The sequence below is a fragment of the Pseudophryne corroboree genome, chromosome 5 (assembly GCF_028390025.1).
Source record: "Pseudophryne corroboree isolate aPseCor3 chromosome 5, aPseCor3.hap2, whole genome shotgun sequence".
NCBI lineage: Eukaryota > Metazoa > Chordata > Amphibia > Anura > Myobatrachidae > Pseudophryne > Pseudophryne corroboree.
Window position 1 is genome coordinate 562,663,943 of NC_086448.1, and position 25,728 is coordinate 562,689,670.

The following is a 25,728-nucleotide window of genomic DNA, read 5'->3' on the forward strand; positions in this document are numbered from 1 at the left end:
ATAGGCGTGTGCAGCACATTTTATTAGGGGGTGCACAACTGGAGTGGCGTGCCTAGCACCGCCCAATGGGTTGCCTAGCACCACCCATTGGGTGTGCCTGGCACCGCCTACTGGGTATGCCTAGCACCGCCTACTGGGCATGCCTAGCACCATATATTAGCAAGATGAGGTGGACAAGTATATAACCTGCATACAGATTACAAGACCTGTGAGTGCCGCAGCCTTTCACTGACAAACATATACATATATAAATATAAAAAACTGTAGGTCTGCTCATGCTGTGATCTATCACCAATGGAAGGCCTTTTCTCTACCACGTTGTCCCCCTTACTCAGCCACACAGCTTTTTCTGCTAAGCTCTCTTTTTCTGCTTGCCTCTATCTTTTCTTGCATGTGCTTTTTTTTTTCATTCCTTCATTCCCTTTTCTATTCTCTACTGTACCTTTTCCAGCTTTTTATTTGCTTGACTCCCCTCACCCCATAACTGTTCTTTCCCCCACCCTTAGTCATTTCTGTTTTCCTCTTTAGTCATTCTTCTATCCATCTTCTGCCACAGCTAATTCCCTGCGCTGTCCTCCATTACTGTCTCTCTTCTCCCCTCATCTGATTTTATATCTCCTGCTGCCAGCTAACTGCACAGCAGCAGCAGCTATGATTGGCCCAAACAGCGGTGGTTAGTTCCTGTTCCTACATAAACCAGTGTGCTTATGTAGAAAGTAGATAGAAACATAGAAGTAAAGAACTTGACGGCAGATAGGAACCACTTGGCCCATCTAGTCTGCCCATATAAATATTGTACAGTTCTCTTCAATAGCAAAAGTATATTCTATAGCAGTGACAGGCAGTACATACATCATACACCTGAGTATAAGATGAAATAGGCAGATACAGCAGATGTGGTCTATATATGAGTGTCTGCTGCTGAGGATATGTTATGAAACTGGGGACAGGCAACTACTGTACCACACTACAATCAAGTGATAGCCCCACTACTATCCATTTCATTTCTGTTTCTAAAATACGTGATTGTATATGATGACACATGTACATTATATAGACAACCAAACCAGTATGGTAACAAGTACCATGCACATCAGCCTGGCACACACCGTGATAGCTATAGTGAAAGAAGCCCAGACATCTCATCACAGCCAGACCTTCTCCCTAACTGACGTGTTCATGGATAGAGGATAAGGTATACACCTGACAGTGGAACAATGGTACATGTACAGTACTTACTGCATAGCACAGCCTCCTAACATAGACCAGCGAGTTTCCCAACATTGCTGCGCTGGTCTCAGTCCCAGGAGATACCGGTTATACTGTACTCTGCTAACACCCCCACAGCCTGCTCTCTTCACAGACCGCATCCACATTATGGCAATCATCCGACAGGCGCACTTCCTTACAGTGAAGTGGCTTGAAAGTAGTGTCCACCGCTTCCTATATGATAAGCCGGAGGGGGAGTAGCTCACACTCACAGACACCCCGGGAGTGGGTATCGGCACCCAGGGATATCGGTAGCGGCAGTCACTCAGGCTACTGCATCCATGCATAGACATGAGCCTGTGCCCTGGAGCAAAGTGGGAGTGCGGGGCTGGATAATTTGAGATAGTGACTGCGCTGACTGCATTTTAAATGTTGTGCCGGACCGCGAGCCAACAGGGGCTCGCGGACCGTCAGTCAATCAGGAGCTCCTCCTGCTGCAGCCACTCCTGATTGGCTGACAGTCCACGAGCTCAGCTGTGAGTCTGACCGGCGGAGCAACAGGAAGGGATGACTGTAACAGCCTGGGCTGCGATGCAGGAGGTGATCCAATCATTGCTATCAGTGTACTGCTGTAGTAGCACTGCTACAACAGCAGCACACAGACAGCGATGATTGGATCGCAGACATGACGTGCGGGGGGTTACCGGACATTAGGGGGTGCCTGTGCGCACCAGGCACCCCCTGTGCTCACGCCTATGCCTGCTTCATAGTCTCATTGCGTTGCGACTAACGCACCTTCCTATCACAAAAGATAAGAAAAAGATTGTTGCCATGCTTTGAGAAAAACTGTTTGGCATGACTGCAGCCATAGTGTATGAGGACACATCTATACCACACTGAGCACCTTAATTGACTTCATCCTCTATTGCACTCGTTTTACATTATGTCAGGATAAGTCTCCCACATGTATTTCCTTTAAAAAAAATTTAATCTCTCAAAATTCCTACTGAATCTGGTCTCTCATTGACCAGAATTGCAGGCTAGAATATTTTTTCCATCTTTCATGTTTTTGCTTTCTAAAATGTCAAATTAATCCCAACAACACCAGATACTTATGATGCATTTCTGGCATTATGTAATCCCTTGGTAACCAAACAGTGATTCAGGTCTATTTGTAACTGTGCTGCAGATGTATAAAATCTTATTTATATCCACTTAAGGCTCTCAGTAAGGTTATTTACTAATAATATAATCACCATAAAGATTAGTCTTAATTCTCTAACTAACGTAACAATCGGGCATTTTAAGAGATGAGATGTCCCACCTGCAGCCACCGTTGTGGGCCCCCTCCTCTCTGGCAGTGAGTAGACTTTGGCCACGGCGCCTATTTTTCAAGTGATTTGTGTCTGCAGTGCTGGGTCCCCGTCGCGGGACTCTGGAAGGAGTAAGTATAATATATGGGTGTGCGGTGTGGACCCCCCTGGACCAGGGACCCATGTGCTCCGCACACCTTGCACCCATTATAGAAATGCCTATGGTAACTATAAACCAAAACCACTGCAATTTGGTGAATAATTATATGCTTTTTAATTGATTAGCAGGTGAAGAACGTAACTGTACTTACAGATGTTTCCTCATACATCTAGATTCAGTACGCCATGCAGTGAGAGATGTCTGGTGTGAGTGAGCCATAGTTGCCTACCCTCCCTCATTATCCAGGAGACTCCCTGAACTGGTATCAATCTCCCCCACTCCCTGAATAGGGACCAACAATCTCCCTGATTGCACCTTATCCCCATTATGCAGCTGTTACATTCTTGGGAAGGGAAAAAGAAATCAGAGATACATACATTAATATGGTCTCATCAGTGCCATTTCCCTGCATTGTTATAAGGCACAATGATCCCTATGGCTACATACATTTGAAATAAGGTTTCTCATGGCCACTTACAGTATATGGAACCTCTTGTAAACCACAATACACAAACAAATCCTGAAAAATATCAGTGTTTTTTCTTCAATGTTTTTTCTTCAACAAGTAGATCTAACTAACGCTGGGGCTCATTTACATTTGGATGTAAGTCATGTTACTTTCACACTCTCCCTGAAATGCTTTTTGAAAAGAAGGCAAGAATGGAGTGAGCCACTACTGTAACTTCAGGGTTCTTATTTTGAAGAAAATGCATCTTACTCGCAACCCAAGCGACTAGGACGCACAAGGAGACTGTGCTGATTAATGTGATATGAGACACTTGTATATTATGTGTGATTGGGGTGTGATTGAGTTAGCAAAAAAGTTAGCAATTGGGTAAAACCAAGTTGCATTGCAGGTGGGATCGATGTAACATGTGCAGAGAGATTTAGATCTGCAGCAAAGATGTATGAGGACATATCTGTATGCACTTATCTGTGCTTATATGTTAAACTCCTTAGATTATTTTTTCTATGGTATGTGGGAGTCAGGCAATCATTTTAGATGACACCTATTATAAATAAATCTTCTGGCTCCATCAACTAAAATATAATTGCCTAGGAAATATATATATTAATTTATATATATATATATATATATATATATATATATATATATATATATTTGTGCCTGTATTTATTTTGTAATTCCACATTCATATATTCAAATGTTGTTTCCATTTAAATGAATAAACGTACATTGATGAATGAATGTAGACCGCTATATCTCGCTAATCTTTTATCGATTTTCTTTTTTCTGCACTTTCATTTCCAGTGCCTCATTTCCATTGTATTTGTTTCTTTATTATGCTGTGGAGAGCTCACTGTACAATTTTCTTTTGTTTGCTGAAGTACTGTTTCTGCACTTTGTGTTACAGAGATTTGATACCTATTGTAGCAGCACTAGAGTACAATCAATGGTTTACCAAGTTATCATCAAAGGATCTGAAGTTGGTAAGTACTACGTATATAAAGTTCTTTTCTCATTTCAAGAACTCAACTTTTTCATGTTCAGTAATACCCCTTTTACACTGATAAATATTTCCCGGGTTATTGCACATGAATGCGCGTCAACCCGGGAATTTCCTCAGTGTGAAAGGGTCCTGTAAGAATATCCCGGGTTGAGCGTCCCGGAAATTTCATCCCAGGTCTCGACCTGGGTTGAATCCGGAATCGACCCGGGATACGGTGCAGTGTGAACGGGTAAGCCGGGTCAAGGTGACCCGGCACCCGTTCTCTGCATAGGAGGAGGTGGTGCTTGGAGATGATTATCCCCAAGCACCGCCTGCGGTAGCGTCAGCGGTGACATCACCAACCCGGCAATATGCCGGGTTGGGCCGCAAGTCTGAAGGGGTCTCAAGCCAGGTTGCACCTGGGAAGCACCCGTGTACACATTCCCGGGTGCGACCCGGCTATTGTCAATCCAAAAGGGGTATAAATAAGTCACTTAATTTTAGCTTTGGGAGAAGCTCCGTTTTCAGTGTTTTTATCATCTGACAATTGTATGTACTTTCTTTTTCACTTCAGTCCACTGATGTCTGTGATCAAATCCTGCGTGTGGTGAGCAGATCCAGTCGCTTGGAAGAACTGGTTTTAGAAAATGCTGGACTTAGACTGTAAGTGTGGGTGAGAAAATATAAAATTTCCGATGTAATAGGGCAAGAGTTGTTAATGGTGATATCTATACATATAATAAAACTGTAGGGTTGTGTCTGTACATAGCAATTTTTTTTTTAGAAATATACTTGGAGGGACTGTTTATGAACTAAGGAGATGAACACAAAAATTCTTAATTTTTGTTTGTTCATTCTGGCATCACGCAAAAACTGCAGGATGAATCTTGATCTCGTTTTAACTATGGGATAGCTTAGTGACCTAGAAAGAAACTGAGGTATGTATGATCTCGATGTGACATCAGGGAGAGGAGCAATAAAGGAAAAATGAGTTGCTTGACACTCGGCGCACTAAAAATTGGTTTTCCGATCATGCTTCTGCGGAACTTGACTACACCCAAGTTATGCAACAGAACCCGACTTAAAGTGACTCCCCTGCAAGGAAACTAATTGAGGCAGAGTTATAACGGGATGTAGCGCAGGTGATACAGTGTATATTCCCCTTATCCCCAACAATTTGCCTTTTCAATTCAAGTGCCTGCAGTTTCCTGTAAGTGTCTGCTTTACTATGACGATCAACAAGTCACAGGGGCAGGGCTGCAGGCGTAGATCTCAGGACCAGCTGCTCTGCCCATGGGCAACTTTGCGTAGTTTGCTCACGAGTTAGTAGCCCCAAGCATTTTTTTGTGTGAATTCATGAAGAAAAAAAGCAAATATTGTTTACAAAGAAATGTTGTGATTAATGTGTACAATATAAAATATACATCAATATATTAGATGGCACTACTGTCTTTGTAAAATTAGTTCTGCTGAGCAACAACAGACCTCCACGCAAGGCGAAGCCGCACGCATTCGCTAGTCTTTAAATAAATCTGCTAAGTAAGTCTGGCCTTTTTATTCTCATTGACTAAAAATAACTGTTTGAAAAACTGGAAAACGTGTTGTAAAGAGCAAATGTTGTTGACATTGCTGTATAATATATGAACGGAACCTGCATTTCCCCCCCAAGAAAAATTGGTATGTGATTGTATTTTGAGTATTTTTCACAGCTCAATTGAACAAAAATGACAGAAAATCTTAATCTGCTGTACAACATATGCAGTTTTTCTATTACGAAGATCTAAAAGTAATTTATGGAGGGCAAAGCATCCAATGTCTAGAATGTCATGCATGGGTAAAGGAGGATGACATACTTTGCAGAAGAGAAGACAATTGCAGGAGTTTGGTGTTGGGAGGAGGGATGGTTTCTAGCAAAGCAGTAGTTTTGTGCAGCAGTACAAAAGCAACATTTCTCTTTGCTGAGTGCATTTATTGAAAGTAGATAGAGAGAAGAGAAGGCACGTTTTCATGGCGTTTCTTGATGTGTAGAGCAGAACATAGCTGTTTCCACTAAGCAAAAGGACTTGACGATTGAATCAGCTCGGAGACAGATAAAGTGAAAAAGTTGCCAAAAAATGACAGAATCTCATGGGTGCTTTGGGCATCTTCACTTAATCTCTCTCCTAGGCTTGATACATCTCCCCTCTAGAAGTATTCATTGTTCAACCCATTATTGTAATTGGACACATTATGCACTTTGACAAACAAACCTATTACCAATTTACTGTAATAAAGAGCTTTACACACAAAAATAGTTATCAGTGATATTAAAACTGACCCCATGTTCTTTTACTCTCCGATTAATGCCCTTTGCCCGTTCAGCAGGAATATTTAGAGAATGCAGGAAATTAAAGAAGAATGAGGAACTAACGTTACGTTTAACATGCAAGCCAGTTCCATCATGTTTCTTGTTTTTGTGTCTTTACAGAGATTTTGCACAGAAGTTGTCCAATGCCCTTGCACACAATCCAAACTCAGGACTACATACTATAAACCTTGCAAACAACCCTCTTGAAGACAGAGGTAAAGTAACTGTATTTTTTTATTTTTTTTTCACTTTTGCCATACATGATAAAGGGATTTGTGCTCATTCCCTTGGCTTTTTCCTCTGTAACAAGGTATCCTACTTTAATTATATTGTAAATATATTGTTCACACGTGAGTGATAATTCTCTTTCAATTCACTGTGAGCTCTCCTTATAATTTTCTAGACACTGTAACTTAGAATTAGTTTTCAGTGAGAAGAACGGCTGCCTTTTCATACGGACCTAGTATGGCAGATAGCAAATCCTTGTAAAGAACCTAGGAAGCCATCTTATCCTCTCTGTAAGGCAGTCTGTAGACTAATTTACAGCTGTTTCATATTCATAATTTTTTCATTTGCAGTTAAATTAACTTGATCTTTAGCAATCATATTATATATAAAATTATAGTAACTGGCATGTAATACATCTTAATGTGACTCTTGGAAACTGAAATATGTTGAAAATAAACCTTTATAATGGTCAAAGTGTAATATTGTTACAGACTTGAGGGTCAGATCCAAGTCAGAACACATGGACTGGACTAAGAAGTGATAATGGAATCGTGGTGAGTGTATCACCAGCCCAGGAATTGACCTAGTGCCAGGACCCATGGACTGGACTGAGAAGTGATAATGGAATCGGAGTGAGTGTATCACCAGCACAGGAAGTGACCTAGTGTCGGGATCCATGGACTGGACTCAGAAGTTATAATGGAATTGAGTGAGTGTATCTCCAGCCCAGGAAGTGACCTAGTGTCAGGACCCATGGACTGGACTGAGAAGTGATAATGGAATTGAGTGAGTGTATCACCAGCGCAGGAAAATAAATAAACCTTTATAATGGTCAAAGTGTAATATTGTCACGGACTTGATGGTCAGATCCAAGTCAGAACACATGGACTGGACTGAGAAGTGATAATGGAATTGAGTGAGTGTATCACCAGCCCAGGAAGTGACCTAGTGTCAGAACACATGGACTGGACTAAGAAGTAATAATGGAATTGAGTGAGTGTATCACCAGCCCAGGAATTGACCTAGTGCCAGGACCCATGGACTGGACTGAGAAGTGATAATGGAATCGGAGTGAGTGTATCACCAGCACAGGAAGTGACCTAGTGTCGGGATCCATGGACTGGACTCAGAAGTTATAATGGAATTGAGTGAGTGTATCTCCAGCCCAGGAAGTGACCTAGTGTCAGGACCCATGGACTGGACTGAGAAGTGATAATGGAATTGAGTGAGTGTATCACCAGCGCAGGAAAATAAATAAACCTTTATAATGGTCAAAGTGTAATATTGTCACGGACTTGATGGTCAGATCCAAGTCAGAACACATGGACTGGACTGAGAAGTGATAATGGAATTGAGTGAGTGTATCACTAGCCCAGGAAGTGTCAGGACTCATGGACTGGAATGAGAGTGTATAACCAGGAAGTGACCTAATGTCATCAGAGAGGATGGCAACCACTGAAACCACCAGCTCAATCCTCAATCCTGGGATTGAGGGGATCTCAACCCCAGGCCTAAACCTCAGGACCATAGGGTTGATATCTCAGGAGCAGGGAGTAAAACATTTATTCACTGACCCACCTGGAATCCACTACAAATGGCAAAACCTCGATACCAGAGCTGTGTGCCTGGAGCCTAAACCCTCAGAGAGGGACATAGATGCAGTACCCAGTCCCCAGCACCCAGAGTCAACCACACTAATGGAGACCTTAATGAAAAGGCCCTCAAGACACAACCACTATCTATTGTCGCACTGATGGTTTTGTGAGCAGAGAGTCCCAGAGATAGTCTTGGAGCTGTTATGCTGAGAGAGGTAGTGAAGCAATATATAATTCACTGAGCTGATATACAGACAAAAGTATTGTTTAACAAAAACAGTCCACTTGAACCCTTAAAATAGAAGGCTTGCTTGAAGTCACTTATTGGAAGTAGACTGAAGACTTGGCACTTGGAAGCACTGTAACAGTCGGTGATAAAACAGAATATCTCAGAATACTACAGCAGTGCCTCGCGCTAGAACTGTACTGGAACTGATATATAGGTAGCAGGCTGAACATGACTGAACTCAGAATGGCGTACATTCAGAATACCAAGGGAGCCATTGTGTGTGGGGCTTTGGAGTAACTTAAATCATACCCGAGGATGCCAAGATAAATCGTGACATCTGAAATTGTATTGAAAAATATTTAAGTATATAAGGTAGAACAAAGATTGGTAGAGTTTGAAAAAGGTAAAGGATGATGAAATGTTGTTGTTTTTTTTGTTTTGTTTTACTGGAGAGTGGCTACCAACTTCTTGTAATTTATGAAATGGACAGATCAACCTGCCAATCGGTGACTGCATCTACGAGAAATCCCGACCAATATGATTTCATCACCGGGACAAAACATAGCATATCTAGGATCAACTCTTCAGATGGGAGTGTTCTTGAAAAAGTCCACTAGTATGGCTGAAATGTGTTGAGAAGAACCCACAGCTCCACACATAGAACTCATCTGTTCAAGGAGATATACTGTATAACTATCCCACATGTGTTAGTAGTACTTGTGTGGTGCAGAGTGCTCCGAGTGTTACTTCTGATTCTACACTGCAGCGCGAGGGCGGCGGACCCGGTGCTTCAGTTCAGTCCCAGGTAACCCTTCTGTCACAGGAGTGGGAAGCAGATACAGGTCCCTTGAGTATCCTCGCAGCAAACACTGCAGTGAGTGTCTAGTAAGTCAGGACCCGCGTGCCATTCATTTCCTCTACGCTGTGCAATTACCGCACAGGTCTATTTACTAAACCTTGGATGGAGATAAAAAAAGTACCAGTCAAACCAACTGTCATTTTTCAATCCCAGCCTGTGATGTGGCAGTTAGGAGCTGATTGGCTCGTACTTTATCTCTGTCCACTCTATCTCAATCCAAGGCTTAGTACATCTGCCCCAATGATTATTATGAGTTAAACAGTCTGGAATACCTCTTGAGTTTATCTGAGCTACATCCTGGCTACATGTACCACAGAGCTACCCCCTAGCTACATGTACCACAGCTTGAGAGCCTAGAACAGCATTACCATTAAGATATTACTTTCAATTAGTTGGTAGTGCACAATAGTTTGAAAAAATAATCATAGATTATTAGACAGGAGACTTTTTTTAGGAGTTTTCAGTGTTGATCGTGCTGTATACTCTATGTATATGAAAGACAAAGGTGAATTAATAGCTGTTATTACAGTAAAATGTAAAAATACAGTACAGTGGTACTTCCTGTCCTGCAATTATGTTGTTATGTATGTGACGTGTACCTTTTATCTTCCTGTAAAATTTCTGTAACTATAGTCATTGTGTACTGCACATTCTGCCTCTTTCTTTTCAAGCCTCTTATCCTAGAAAATATATGAATGGGTGAGACAGGGTGTTATTAGCTCCACAATTACAAAAGTTTGGCATTTGCCAGAGGTTTTATTGAGATTTAATTCTTTCCAGTAACTGAATTCAAGAAAAATTTTCATATCAATTTATGTTTATTAAGGTATGGAAGCATTTGCCTATGGCATTGCAGAATAATGCTCCTTAGGGTGTTCAAGATCTGTTCTTCCAAAATACAGTAGTTTTTTGTTTATAATTCAGTGTAGGCTAGTTTTTGTTCTCTCATTTTTGTGCATCCCTAAACTTTGTGATCTGTAGAGTGTGACATAGGCCCTCATTCCGAGTTGTTCGCTCGGTAAAAATCTTCGCATCGCAGCGATTTTCCGCTTAATGCGCATGCGCAATGTCTGCACTGCGACTGCGCCAAGTAAATTTGCTATGCAGTTAGGAATTTTACTCATGGCTTTTTCATCGTTCTGTCGATCGTAATGTGATTGACAGGAAATGGGTGTTACTGGGTGGAAACAGGCCGTTTTATGGGCGTGTGGGAAAAAACGCTACCGTTTCCGGAAAAAACGCAGGAGTGGCCGGAGAAACGGAGGAGTGTCTGGGCGAACGCTGGGTGTGTTTGTGACGTCAAACCAGGAACGACAAGCAGTGAAATGATCGCAGATGCCGAGTAAGTCTGGAGCTACTCAGAAACTGCTACGAGGTGTGTAATCGCAATATTGCGAATACATCGTTCGCAATTTTAAGATGCTAAGATTCACTCCCAGTAGGCGGCGGCTTAGCATGAGCAAATCTGCTAAAATCCGCTTGCGAGCGAACAACTCGGAATGACCTCCATAGTTTTATGTGAACCTAATGTACATTTCAGTCTTTTACAACTCTGAATAATTAATTCTTACTAAAGCAGAATTAATACTGTTCTTGTTTTACAATTATGTTTACTCCTGCCAAGTAATTGTATCCACATTGGTTAATGTAGTCTATTGATTTAAGCATTGATATACTTAAATATCTGCAGAAAAAAAAAATCTATCTTTAAAACTTGACTTATGTTTTTACAGGTGTGTCTTTTTTGAGTATACATTTTGCCAAGCTCCCTAAGGGATTGATGCACTTAAATTTGTCAAAAACCTCAATATCATCAAAAGGTAACCCTCCTATTATGTTGTTCTTTGTGATATTTGCTTTGCAGTTAATTTTTATATTGAATGCCTTACTCTAAGAATCCAAAGCAGAACAAAAACATATTTCAGTAACAACTTTTAGCACATTACAGCGTCAATGGTGTAAAGATTTGTGAAGACTCTGGAACACAAACATTTTTGCATATTGTAGGCACACAGTCTATACCAGTGGTTCCCAATCCTTCTTGAATCACGGCGCTCTAGAGTATCAGCATTTTTTTCATTGCATCACTAGAATAAAACTTTTTTTATTGATACATTTGGGGAAAAAAATATTAAATGAAGTAAATTGTGCGTACTATCACTTTATATCTGTCCTCTGACACCTTGTCCTCTTCCCTATCGCTTTGTATCTGTTCCCATTGAACCTCTGCTCTGCTTAAATTAGGAGTACATAAAAATGGTAATTGTATATATTTGGGTCAGTTTAAGAGGTTCATTATGATATACTGGCGGCCGGGGTGCTGGCCGTCAGTATACTGACAATGGCATCCCAGCCGACAGTATGCCGGCAGCATGGCGAGCGCAAAGAGTCCCCTTGCGGGAACACTGTGCTCACCACTCTGCCGGCTCGGTGGCTCACTGCGCTTGCCACCGCTTCTGTTCCCACTCTACGGATGTCGTGGACACCCACAAGTGGGAATAGCCCCTGTTAGCCGGGATTTCAGCTGGCAGCATTGTCAGGGGTCGGGATTCCGGTGTTGGTATCCTGACCACCGGGATCCCGACTGCTGGAAGTATATCTACATCACAGTTTAAGCCACTTTGAAAAAAATTGCAATAAAAAATTTCAATGATTCCCATCTGCAAGCCTAAAAATACCTGTCCCATTCATAAATCAACCCCATATACTTGGCCCATACCAATTTCCTGCATTTTCCATTTTTTCACCTATAAAACGACATGGCATTATTGGCCAAATAAAAAGAAATAAAACCGTCTAAGTGCCTAATTAGTCATTAAGGGGGGTGTCCCAGTGGTCTGAACCAACTCCCGACATTTTTATCTTCAAATAGGGATTTTCCCCAACTTTACTCCTGCTCAGGACAGCTTTCCTTCTCTCCAAGACCCTTGTCTCCTGTCCAGGAATTCTGTTTCCTGACAGTTTCCCTTCTCTCCAAGACCCTTGTCTCCTGTCCCGGGATTCTGTATCGTGACAACATCCCTTCTCTCCTAGGCCCTTGTGTCCTGTATTGTGATTTTGTATTGTTACACCCTCCCTTATCTCCTATACCCTTGTGTCCTGTCCAGGGATTCTGCATCCTGACACCTTCCCTTCTCTCCTAGACCCTTGTCTCCAGTCCTGGGATTCTGTAACCTGACACTCTCCCTTCTTTCTTAGAACCTTGTCTCCTGTCCTGGGATTCTGTATCCTGACAACCTCCCTTCTCTCCTAGACCCTTGTCTCCTGTTCTGGGATTCTGTAACCTAACACTTTCCCTTCTCTCCTAGATCCTTGTCTTCTGTCCTGGGATTTTATATCCTGACACCTTCCCATCTCTCCAAGACCCTTGTCTCCTGTCCTGGGATTATGTATCCTGACACCTTCCTATCTCTCCAAAACCCACGTCTCCTGTCCTGGGTTCTGTATCCTGACAACCTCCCTTGTCTCTTAGACCCTTGTCTCCTGTCCTGGGATTCTGTATCCTGACACCTTCCCTTGTCTCCTAGACCCTTGTCTCCTGTCCCTGTATTCTGTATTCTGGCAGCTTCCCTTCTCTCTCCAAGACCCTTGTCTCCTGTCCCGGGATTCTGTATCCTAACAGTCTCCCTTCTCTCGTAGACCCTTGTCTTCAGTCTTGTGTCTTGTCCTGGAATTCTGCATCCTGACACCTTCCCTTGTCTCCTGTCCTGGGATTCTGTATCCTGACAACTTCTCTCCTAGACCCTTGTCTTCTGTCTCGGGATTCTGTGTCCTGACACCTTCCCTTCTCTCCTAGACCGTTGTCTTCAGTCCTGGTATTCTGTAACCTGACACCTTCCTAGCTCTCCAAGACCCACATCTCCTGTCCTGGGTTCTGTATCCTGACAACCTCCCTTTTCTCTTAGACCCTTGTCTCCTGTCCTGGAATTCTGTAACTTAACACTTTCCCTTCTCTCCTAGACGCTTGTCTCCTTTCCTGGGATTCTGTATCCTGACACCTTCCCATCTCTCCAAGACCCTTGTCTCCTGTCCCGGGATTCTGTACCCTGACAGCCTCCCGTCTCTCTCCTGGACATTTGTCTCCTGCCTTGTGATTTTGTATGCTTACACCCTCCCTTATCTCCTAGACCCTTGTCATGTCCTGGAATTCTGTATCCTGACACCTTTCTTTGTCTCCTGTCCTGGGATTCTGTATCCTGACAATTTCCCTTCTCTCCAAGACCCTTGTCTCCTGTCCCGGGATTCTGTATCGTGACAACATCCCTTCTCTCCTAGGCCCTTGTGTCCTGTATTGTGATTTTGTATTGTTACACCCTCCCTTATCTCCTATACCCTTGTGTCCTGTCCTGTGATTCTGCATCCTGACACCTTCCCTTCTCTCCTAGACCCTTGTCTCCAGTCCTGGGATTCTGTAACCTGACACTCTCCCTTCTTTCTTAGAACCTTGTCTCCTGTCCTGGGATTCTGTATCCTGACAACCTCCCTTCTCTCCTTGACCCTTGTCTCCTGTTCTGGAATTCTGTAACCTAACACTTTCCCTTCTCTCCTAGATCCTTGTCTTCTGTCCTAGGATTTTATATCCTGACACCTTCCCATCTCTCCAAGACCCTTGTCTCCTGTCCTGGGATTATGTATCCTGACACCTTCCTATCTCTCCAAGACCCACGTCTCCTGTCCTGGGTTCTGTATCCTGACAACCTCCCTTGTCTCTTAGACCCTTGTCTCCTGTCCTGGAATTCTGTAACTTAACACTTTCCCTTCTCTCCTAGACGCTTGTCTCCTTTCCTGGGATTCTGTATCCTGACACCTTCCCATCTCTCCAAGACCCTTGTCTCCTGTCCCGGGATTCTGTACCCTGACAGCCTCCCGTCTCTCTCCTGGACATTTGTCTCCTGCCTTGTGATTTTGTATGCTTACACCCTCCCTTATCTCCTAGACCCTTGTGTCATGTCCTGGAATTCTGTATCCTGACACCTTCCCTTGTCTCCTGTCCTGGGATTCTGTATCCTGACAACTTCCCTTCTCTCCTAGACCCTTGTCTTCTGTCTCGGGATTCTGTGTCCTGACACCTTCTCTTCTATCCTAGACCCTTGTTTCCTGTCCTGGGATTCTGTATCCTGACAACCTCCCGTCTCTCCTGGACCCTTGTCTCCTGCCTTGTGATTTTGTATGCTTACACCCTCCCTTATCTCCTAGACCCTTGTGTCATGTCCTGAAATTCTGTATCCTGACACCTTTCTTTGTCTCCTGTCCTGGGATTCTGTATCCTGACAACTTCCCTTCTCTCCTAGACCCTTGTCTTCTGTCTCGGGATTCTGTGTCCTGACACCTTCCCTTCTATCCTAGACCCTTGTTTCCTGTCCTGGGATTCTGTATCCTGACAACCTCCCATCTCTCCTGGACCCTTGTCTCCTGCCTTGTGATTTTGTATGCTTACACCCTCCCTTATCTCCTAGACCCTTGTGTCATGTCCTGAAATTCTGTATCCTGACACCTTTCTTTGTCTCCTGTCCTGGGATTCTGTATCCTGACAACTTCCCTTCTCTCCTAGACCCTTGTCTTCTGTCTCGGGATTCTGTGTCCTGACACCTTCCCTTCTATCCTAGACCCTTGTTTCCTGTCCTGGGATTCTGTATCCTGACAACCTCCCATCTCTCCTGGACCCTTGTCTCCTGCCTTGTGATTTTGTATGCTTACACCCTCCCTTATCTCCTAGACCCTTGTGTCATGTCCTAGAATTCTGTATCCTGACACCTTCCCTTGTCTCCTGTCCTGGGATTCTGTATCCTGACAACTTCTCTTCTCTCCTAGACCCTTGTCTTCTGTCTCTGGATTCTGTGTCCTGACACCTTCCCTTCTATCCTAGACCCTTGTTTCCTGTCCTGGGATTCTGTATGCTGACACCTTCCCTTCTCTCCTGGAACCATGTCTCCTGTCCCGGCATTCTGTATCCTGACACCAATGTCTTTTTTATTTTTGTTTATGTTAATTAACACTAAATAAACAGTTCTGTCTTTGTGTGAAAAAAGCAGGATTAATAAATACAGAATTTTCCCAAAACAAGCAATGGGAACTGTAATGTGTATCAAATGTGTTTCAGTAATTTATTTTGTTTATGTCCACAGGAGTAAATAGCCTGTCCCAATCGCTGAGTGCAAACCCGTTGATAGCCAGCACCCTTATTCACTTTGACCTCTCAGGGAATATACTCCGTGGTGATGATGTTTCTGTATGTACCTTACTTTTAGCTTACGTTTTGCCTATAAACTGCAAGTGAATAAGTAGTGATGTTATATACATTATATCATAACTATATACATGATCTGCTTAGCCTTTCATGGTCAACAAAACTGATGTTGCTTACAACTTACCTTTTAATTATTAGTGAATGTAACAAGACAAATCACTGACCTTAGGATATTCTATACATAAAATCAGATCTACTGATCTGTTTCACTTGGATAAACCAGTGAAGGCCTAGTTGTCTGTGTAATCTCAAACGGTTGTTCCAGTGAATGTCAGTCATGCACAGTAAGCCTTGCTGCACTGGAAAGAGATGGCAGATAAAATAGATGTATTTATTTTTCTGTATACTGTAAATGTGCTTTTAGTGCGCGGAATTTATCTGTATCCATCTCTGGGTATAAACTACTAAATGTAACCATCTTTAATTATCAGGGATAGAGAGAGAAATTTGTCCCTGGAAATGTCCTTATATTTTGGTAATGACCAACTGCATAATATAATCCGTATTTGGTATATTGTATTGTATACAGTGCTCACTATCTATTCTTACTATGTAGGATTTGCAATTTAATATTTATGAAATAGGATAATTTAAAGATAAAAAGAAAAAGGAGGAGCACAATAGTGAAGCATGTTTAAAATTCCAAATCTTCATCATTATTATTATTATTATTATTATTATTATTATCCTTTTCTCAAAACAATTAGGAACCACTCACATTAAAATTAGTAACTTATACAAATATCGCAAACCGTGCATGGAATGAACAGATCCTTGGTCATCACACAGAAGCCGTCACCAGTGGACCGACGAGGCCACCATGTCTCCATCACCATTAGCCACGCCCAGACGTGTGTCATCCTGATGGACTTTCTCAATGGGTGTCTAACACTAGCCAAGCCAATACTTATATAGCCCATGATTCCATTATACATATATATTATCAACCAATCACGGTGAGTCACATGACTCATTAACACAGTGTTGTACCAAACACAAGAGGGGCAAAATTGAGTTTTTCAGTGTTACAATGGCACCCGTAAGTGTAAAAGATTTTAGTCCTTACATAGTGAACAACAACCAATAGTAAGTCTATTTATTTAGGAGATAGGGCAATTTATATAAAAAATATGTACTTTTTTCTAACATGAAGTGTAAAGCTAATAAGTATTGGTATTGTTATAATCATACTGTGGGGTAAATGTAATAGGGTGCAGGAGTTTGTGTGAGAATGCCCGTATTTATAAAGTGGAAATCATTTACATGGCAAAACAATCACCTTATTACATTTACCCCCATATATTTGTTATGAGGCTAGTCTTTAAAAAAAAATGGCGGCAGCATTACAAATAGATTAGATCGTTAGAATACCTAATATTGCCCCTCTTGTGTTTGGTATAACATATGTATGTTAATGAGTAATGTGACTCGCAGTGATTGGTTTATAAGGTATGTGTACAGTATAATTAAATCATGGGCTATATAAGTATTGGCTTGGTTGATGTTAGACCCACAACTGATGAAGTCCATTTGGACGAAACACGCTATGGCTAGTGGTGACTTTGTTGGTCCAGGGAGTGATTGTGGATTACAGATGGATGCTAAGGAGACAACTTCTTTGTGATGACCAGAGACCTGTTCATTCCATGCGCTGTTTGTAATATTTGTAAATATCACTATAGGGTTCTTGCCAGCATTAAAGCAGGGCAGGGTGCTGTGGTGTCGAAGGGCCTACGCGCACGTGATTGAAAGGGGGTAGCGGCCCTGTCGGAGTCACTCTTGGGGGCGTGCCCAGCACTTACGGACATGCTGGACTGCACCCAAACCTTAGCCTCACTGTTAATAGATGCCGCACTCAGCAGTGATCGGCAACCGCAACCTTTCCCACTTGCGGGACACTGCGGCCCGCAAGCGGGGAAGTTACAGGACAGGCTGTTTTAGCAGGACACTGCCAAAAGGGCAAGGCAGATTTGCAGTTTTTAAATCTGACAGGGCACAGTGGCCTTCTAAAACAGACAGGCGTGAAAACTACTTTTAGTGTTAGTGGCTCTTAATCTTTTGAGAAAAGATTTGGGATTTTAAACGTACTTCACTTTTGTACGTCTCCTTTCTTTTCATCTATACTTAGAAACACTGACCTTTGGGAAGGGGTCTCCTTGGAGTGCTGCACCACAAAGAATGGACAATACCTGGACTTTTATATTATACGTATATAATTTATTGCGGAAAATAGGAAAAGTTTACTTGAATCTATAGCATAATTTAAAATTTGCATTATATTTAGGTTTAGTTGATGCTTGCTTTTTTGAGAATGTAGTGTACCAAGTAGCATGATTTCCTGAATAATAGTGAACCAAAGTAGTCTGATGCGCCGGATAGCAGTGTACCAAGTACTATGATGCACTGGACAACAGTGTACCAAGTAATACAATGCACTGGTCAGTAGTGTACCATGTTGTATGATGCACTGGATAACAGTGTACCAAGTAATACAATGCACTGGTCAGTAGTGTACCATGTAGTATGATGCACTGGATTGTAGAATACCATGATATCAGCATACACATGTAGAATGATGCACTAGATCAGTGATGGCTAACCTTGACACTCCAGCTGTTGTTGAACTACACATCCCAGCATGCCTGCATCAGTTTTAGCATGGCCAAATAGTAAAACTGATGCAGGGCATGCTGGGAATTGTAGTTCAACAACAGCTGGAGTGTCAAGGTTAGCCATCACTGAACTAGATAAAAGTGTACCAAGTAGTGTGATGCACTGGATAATAGAGTACAATGGTATTAGTGGCCCAAGTAATGTAATGCACTAGATAGTAGAGTGCCAAGGTAATAGTATACCCAAGTGGTGTGATGCTCTAAATATCAGTGAATTTTATTTAAAATGCTTGCAATTCTGAAATACTTACTCATTGTTACAGGCTGTTTAGTAATTGTTTCTTATTTTTTCCCCCTCTAGTACTTGTATAATTTTTTGGCCCAGCCAAATGCCATTAAGTATCTGGATTTATCAAACACAGAGTGTTCTGCTGATATGGTAATTCCTTATTTTCTTGATATCCTGACAGTTATTTAAAGAACGGTCTGTGGGTCAAATATAATAACGTGAAGGTTGTGGAAAGTACAGATATTTTGTCAATTTAGCCATGAGATTTAAAGTGGATATACACTGGGTGCGCAATAAGTTTCTGGATGCACAAAAAGTATTATTTTTAGCTTCCAGTGAATCAAAACGAATCCCACGCATCTTGCGCTTGATTTGTGGAACACGAAGAAGCTGCAGGGGACCATGTCTGGACTATACAGCGGGTGACCATGCTCCTGAATGGTATGGTAGCTGCATGACCAGTCTTAGCCATAAAACAGCCACTATCTGCTTGGCCATGATGCATTGACCTCAGAACTTCTGTGGTGGCACAACTGGGGTCCACTGGGCCGACTGTTGTTTAGTCTCGGGGTTAAAACTGGAGATACAAAATTCGTCATCACTGATGATCTCCCCAACAGAGTTTGAATTACCGCTATAAAACTTGACCAGCATGTTGCTGCACTAAGTCACCCGAGCTGCCTCCTGGTCTTGAGTCAGCTGATGGGTCACCCAGCACGCAGACACCTTACTCAGGCCGAGATTCTCGTGGAGTATTAAGCGATGGATTTGGAGGAGATGCCTATCTCTTTCTATAACTGGACCACGGTCACCCTGGCGTCCATCTCAACTATGGCCCGCAGGGCAACATTGTCCTCTGTGATTTTGGACACAGGTTGGCTGCACCTCTCCTGTCTCCCGCAGACCACTCAAACACAGTGGTTTGGGAAGGTGCTTCCTCCCCAAAAGCAGCTCACAGGCTGTCAAAACTCTCCTGCTGTTGCAGACCACTCTTGTAGTCGTAGAAGATCATGGTTCTTCACTGGCCTCTGTTGAGCTCCATAATGAGTTTGTGAAGGAAGGGAACATGCTGACTTCTTCCGTGTGCAGTGATGCTTCTAAATTGCTGTTGTGTTCCTTGACATTTCACAAGAACTTCAGTCAGAGATTACAGTTCACAACAAGACAGTCAGATTGTGTCTACTCTACCTATGCACTGTACATCCGGAAACTTATTGCACACCCCTTGTTTGCATATATTAGTCTAGATGCAGAGCTGTATGCATCTGTGACCCACTGCCGCTACTCATATGCTTTCTTTCATAGCTGTCCTCATAATCCCTTGCACAGCCCTGTACTTTGTGCAAAATATACAGTATGTCTGAAAACAGGTGTATATAAGTGTATGGCCAAATCTGCATAGCCTGCAGTTCCATTGATATGTCCTCCCTGAACTTCCCTACATGCAGATGAACTGTTCCAGCCCAGTTATACATACTCAGGGCCTAATTCAGAGATGTACACAAACTGATGGTGTACCTACATCTCCAATGTTTTATGTACTGTGCATGTGCAGGACCCAGTCTATCCGTTTTGGGAAGAGTTTCCTAAAACAGATGCGTGTCATCTCCATTTTGTTTGAGTGCCGAGGCCAGTGTCTTCCAGTTTTCCTGACCTGAAGTTTACACAGATGTCCGATGTTCTAGTAAATGATTCGATACTGCATCACACAAGCAAGATCACACAAACCTGCAGGGGGCGTCAATTAGCGCAAGACAGCTCTTGCAACATTATTTCACACAGCAGCTGCATCGAAAGACGCAGCTGCTGTGTTTACCCTGTCCATCTCTCAATCAGGCCCTCAGCCCCAAGTAGATATGCGCCTGAGTTGCAACACTGCATCACTTGTAGTTGTGTACGCATGGAGCATGCGCTGTGGGAAAACACACAAGGTACGCTCTGTAAACGAACTTGTGTTGAACTCTATAAGCCCTTGCTTTTCCAACCTTCATATGAGCTTACTCTAAGCCACCTTAAAATCAGCAATTGTTATATTTAGCTTAACTTTATAATTGTCTGTATTCATGATGTCATTAGAGTTCATAAAATGATAGTGGAGGGTTGTGGGAGCTTGTTCATAGTAGCTTATTCTTTGAGGTTCAAAGTAGTAACAGCTTTTATACTGTGATAACTCCTCAAGGGGTTTTACAGCCCCATAATCCCCAGACTGCACCGCTTTCCTCCCCCTTCTTGTAAACTTATTAGTGGTTGCCGAGCATGTTGAAAACTATGGCTCTGTTCATTGGATAAAATCACAGGCTGATCCTGGTTGAATGACCCTGGCACTGATTCCAATTACTGGCCTTCTTTTATTTAGACCAATGAATTGCTAAAGGCTCTGCAGCTGCAATTATTGTACATGTAAGTTCAAGGAATATGTGCTCGCATAACATCTGAGGTCAGAGCTGCACTTAACCCTCCTCATTCCCGGGGAGACTGCTAACCACTGTTCTCCTTGTCACACAGAAGCTACAGGCTGCCACTAAATACTAAGGAGTAAGACGTTGTTACCACAGCTGTGATATCTGGTTCAGGATTTAATAAACAGAGTTAAGAAAACAATTGCTGCCAAAGAGCAAGGGGAAATCTGTACAGCTGATATCACTATGGTTATTCTGCGGTGCACCTCAATGGTCTACCCAAATTATGCACATTAAACTGCATGCTTCTCTTCTAGAGCCAGAAAAAGGTTAAGGCGTTGTGTTGTCCAAAGGAGTAAACGTTGTACACAAGTACAACCTTTCACCTTCTGTTAAACCCTATGTATATTTTTTCTAAAATACCAGCCAGTTTAGCTTTACTTATGGATAAAATAAATTATGAGAGTGAGAGGACAGTAGTGCTTTGGCTACTCAATGTTTTATCTTTGTGTTTGTGTGAAGCTTTTATTCCGGGAGAAGGTCGTTAGGTCGACAGTCATTAGGTCGACCTCTATTGGTCGACATGCAGTAGGTCGACGGGGTTGCTGGGTCGACGTGGTCTATAGGTCAACATGAAAAAAGGTTGACATGAGTTTTTCACAATTTCTTTCATTTTTTCAACTTTTTCATACTTTACGATCCACGTGGACTACAACTGGGAACTGTAACATGTGCTGAGCTCAGTGGTAGCAGAGCGAGGCACCTTGCTCGAAGCATGAAGAACGAAGCGGTGCCTAATTGGGGCTCCCGGTCACTCTACGAAGAAAACAACAAAAAATGAAGAAGAAAAAATCTTGTCTACCTTTTTCATGTCGACCTGTCACATGTCGACCTGTAGACCATGTTGACCTAGCAACCTGTCGACCTACTGCATGTCGACCAATAGTGGTCGACCTAATGACTATGACCTAAGTGTGGTCGACCCAACGACCCATTCCCTTTATTCCATTGCTTGGATTACTTCTCAGCCAATGGATGGCGGGGTTTGGGTGTCATCCTATATTCTTAATAGACCCTGTTCAGTAGAGAAGTACAGTTGCTCACTACGAGTAATGGAATACATCTCACAGAGAAAACTACCTCATGTAATCTAGATGCCATGCACAGTACACTGTTTTAGAAGTAGTGTAATAAAATAATAGACCGGCAGGGAAAGCCATGCTCCGTATACCACGCCATTTCAAAATAACATTAAAGTAGTTAAACCTTCATTCACCACTTTTTTAATTACAGGAAACAATTATTTTCTCCTTTTCTTGATAATTTTTAGACCGAATAAAAAGAAATCCAGGATCATTTCCCATAACCCCCCCCCAAAAAAAAACAAAAAAAACAACAACCCTGCCCACTACCTCTGACCAATACAAACAATGACCATAGCGGAGTCTCCTAGTGGCTCCCCAAAATGTTGCATGAACGCCTATTTGTAATTGGGCAGACTATGAAGAGGGGCTCTGGGCATTGTCTCTGTATTTTGTATGTATTTGCTTTGTGGTTCATGGCACACGTTTTACACTTGCATTTAGTTACGCCTCAAGTGCTAGCTGTATGGCATAGTAGTATAGTTCCAGAGTAGAAACCCTCTGCTGCCTCGAATACAGACAAAGGCCCTATAGGTCTAGTGGGGGAGGACTTGGGGTGACATGGGGACAGCAACCACTGCTCAGCCGCTGTGGACAGCTCTGAAGTAAAAGTGCAGAGTAGTTTTTCAGAGCTGACTGCTGGTAAAACAATCAGAAAGATCAGTTCCATATCCAGAACTTATATTTCAGTCTCATTTTCTGAAAGGATGCTCCAAGATCCATCACGGCTTCATAATGACATGCTGAAGGATCATATCTGCTGCCGTCACTGATGTGTCAGCTATGCTACATTTGTGGGGTATGCTTACTTCACATACAGGAAATTGTTGCTGGATCCTTTCCAAGCCTGTGCTACCTTTTGTAGCACCACACTAGTGCAGTGCAGCGCATTGAAAAATGTGTTTATTCGTTTCCAGTTTTATATATATATATATATATATATACAGGTTGAGTATCCCATATCCAAATATTCGAAATACGGAATATTCCAAAATACGGACTTTTTTGAGTGAGAGTGAGATAGTGAAACTTTTGCTTTCTGATGGCTCAATGTACACAAACTTTGTTTAATACACACAGTTATTAAAAATATTGTATTAAATGACCTTCAGGCTGTGTGTATAAGGTGTATATGAAACATAAATGAATTGTGTGAATGTACACACAGTTTGTTTAATACACAGTTATTACAAATATTGTATTAAATGACCTTCAGGCTGTGTGTATAAAGTGTATATGAAACATAAATGAATTGTGTGAATGTACACACACATTGTTTAATGCAAAAAGTTATAAAAAATATTGGCTAAAATTACCTTCAAGCTGTGTGTATAAGGTGTATATGAAACATAAATGCATTCTGTGCTTAGATTTAGGTCTCATCACCATGATATCTCATTACACTATGCAATTATTCCAAAATACGGAAAAATCCCATATCCAAAATACCTCTGGTCCCAAGCATTTTGGATAAGGGATACTCAACCTGTGTATATATATATATATATATATATATATATATATATATATATAGCACACACATATTCAGCAGCGCTTTACAGAGAATATTTGCCCATTAACATCAGTCCCTGCCCCCAGGGGCAGTTTACAATCTGTATTCCCAACCACATGTACACGTACACACATTCACATTAGTGGATTGGGGGAGAAAAACCGGAGTACCAGGAGAAAACCCACCCAAGCTCGGGGAGAATATACTAACTCCGCACAGTTAGGGCCATGGTGAGAATCAATCCATGACCTCAGTGCTGTGAGGCAGTAATGCTAACCATTACACTGTGAAAGATCATCTCCATATACAGGACTTATCTTGTAGCATATAATAGGAACTATATGCTGTCACTCAGAGCACCTCGTCAGTGATGCAAACTGAAAGGTAATTCCAGATGTGGAACTGATATTTTACAACTTTATACTGGTGGAGTGCTGCAGGTGACATAACATGGAATCAGGGCCAAGGGAAGAGGAGTAGGTAGAGGGCAGTACAACACACCTGGCGCACGGATCGCATTAGTGTGAATTCCTGGCAGCATACTTGACTGATTTATAAAGTTCCAAATGAAGAAAACCCTTAGTGGGGTATCCAGTTAACCGCTGTACTTTACCGCAGCTAATGATCTCCCCTGGGACTATCCTATTAGCCCTTGAACGCCGGCACTTATCAGGGGTTTTGTTCCGCCAAACATCAGACAGGCGAAACCAAATACCTTATAAGTGTTCTTCAAAGATACTTTGCGTGGAACGTATGTGTTTCCTGTGCGTTATAGGATAATTAACCTCACAGTAAAAATGGACTATAATTGGATAGCCGATAATGATCATCGGGCAAACGTCATGTTAAAGCTCATTTTTGCCATGCAGTTAAATTACCATGGATAATAGGATACTTGCCTTAGACGAAAATAAGTTTTGTAATGTTGAGGCCTTAAATATGTTTCACTAAAAATATATGAAGCTTAAGACTTCTGCACAAGCCACTAAAATGTTCACTTTTAGATCTCCGCTATCAAAGAGTGATGGTAACATTGACATAGATTTATCAAAGCTTGGAGAGGTAAAGTGGAGAGAGATAATGTACCAACCAATCAGCTCCTGTTATTTTTCAAGCAGTCTGTAAAATGACAGATGATTGGTTAGTACTTTATCTCTCTCCAAACGTTGATAAATCTACCCCAATGTACCATATTTAGTTTTGGGTAATGGCTTATATATTTAAAAAGTACATACTAATGACTCTTGAACCTGATGTAAAGTTTACCCAATGTCAGCTTGGAATGTATAATGTTTATGTAACTTACCTTTTATGTAGCTACGTCCTACAGTAAGAGTGACTATATTCACATTTCAGGTGTGTGGTGCGCTCTTTCGTGGTGGCCTACAGAACCTTTCTACACTCAACCTGTCCAGGACGTTCTTTACCCACAGGTATAACTCATGATGCTTAATTGTTCTGAATTATAGTGGGAAAGTTTTTGACAAATATCCATTGCAAGTAGACACTTTGTTTAGCTAAATGTTTATGTTCGCTTTCTTTATTTCTAGACTTTTTAGCCGTATTCTCATCAGAGTGTCATTGCAAGTCAATGCACTTATTTATTTTGTGTATTGGTTAGCATTCACATATCAAGATACTTATATGGCCATTCGTCTATACAAAATGAGCACTCACTTTGTTCCTTTTATATCTTTTTATTATTTGCAGGTGTAGTTAACGCCTTATCTTATATTCAGGCTGTGCAACAGATTGTACTGACCTTCATGAGTTATTGCCACTAAGGATAGTAATAGTAGTAGTAGTAATAATGCTTCTCTTTTGATTAACAGGAAAGGAAAAGAAGTCCCGCCGTCTTTTAAACAGTTTTTCAGTAGCTCTTTTGCTCTAACCCACATCAGTCTTTCTGGAACCAAGCTTGCCCCTGAACCCCTGAAGTAAGTTGGTCATCAAATTCAGCCATTAATCACAATTATGGGACTCAATGACTTTTCTGAACATTGCATTGTGAAGCACTATACCTGTTTAACGAAACAAAAGTTTAATAAAAGTTCAATGCGTAAAAAACAAAGTGAAGTTAAACAAAAGAATATAACAATAAATAAGTTTGCCATTCAAGATACTCACATAACCAC

The 25,728-nt window shown here is 41.9% G+C and overlaps 1 protein-coding gene across 3 annotated transcripts in view; it reads left to right on the forward strand.

The window, feature by feature from the left end:
- The window catches only part of CARMIL1 (capping protein regulator and myosin 1 linker 1), a 581,945-nt gene that overhangs the window by 299,154 nt on the left and 257,063 nt on the right, over window positions 1–25,728 (forward strand). For all 3 annotated transcript variants that reach the window (XM_063923281.1, XM_063923283.1, XM_063923284.1), the window contains 8 exons: window positions 4,059–4,134; window positions 4,708–4,796; window positions 6,601–6,695; window positions 11,125–11,211; window positions 15,517–15,620; window positions 18,612–18,689; window positions 24,950–25,026; window positions 25,426–25,530. In XM_063923281.1, the coding sequence (XP_063779351.1) occupies window positions 4,059–4,134; window positions 4,708–4,796; window positions 6,601–6,695; window positions 11,125–11,211; window positions 15,517–15,620; window positions 18,612–18,689; window positions 24,950–25,026; window positions 25,426–25,530 (711 nt within the window). The remainder of the gene's footprint in view (window positions 1–4,058; window positions 4,135–4,707; window positions 4,797–6,600; window positions 6,696–11,124; window positions 11,212–15,516; window positions 15,621–18,611; window positions 18,690–24,949; window positions 25,027–25,425; window positions 25,531–25,728) is intronic.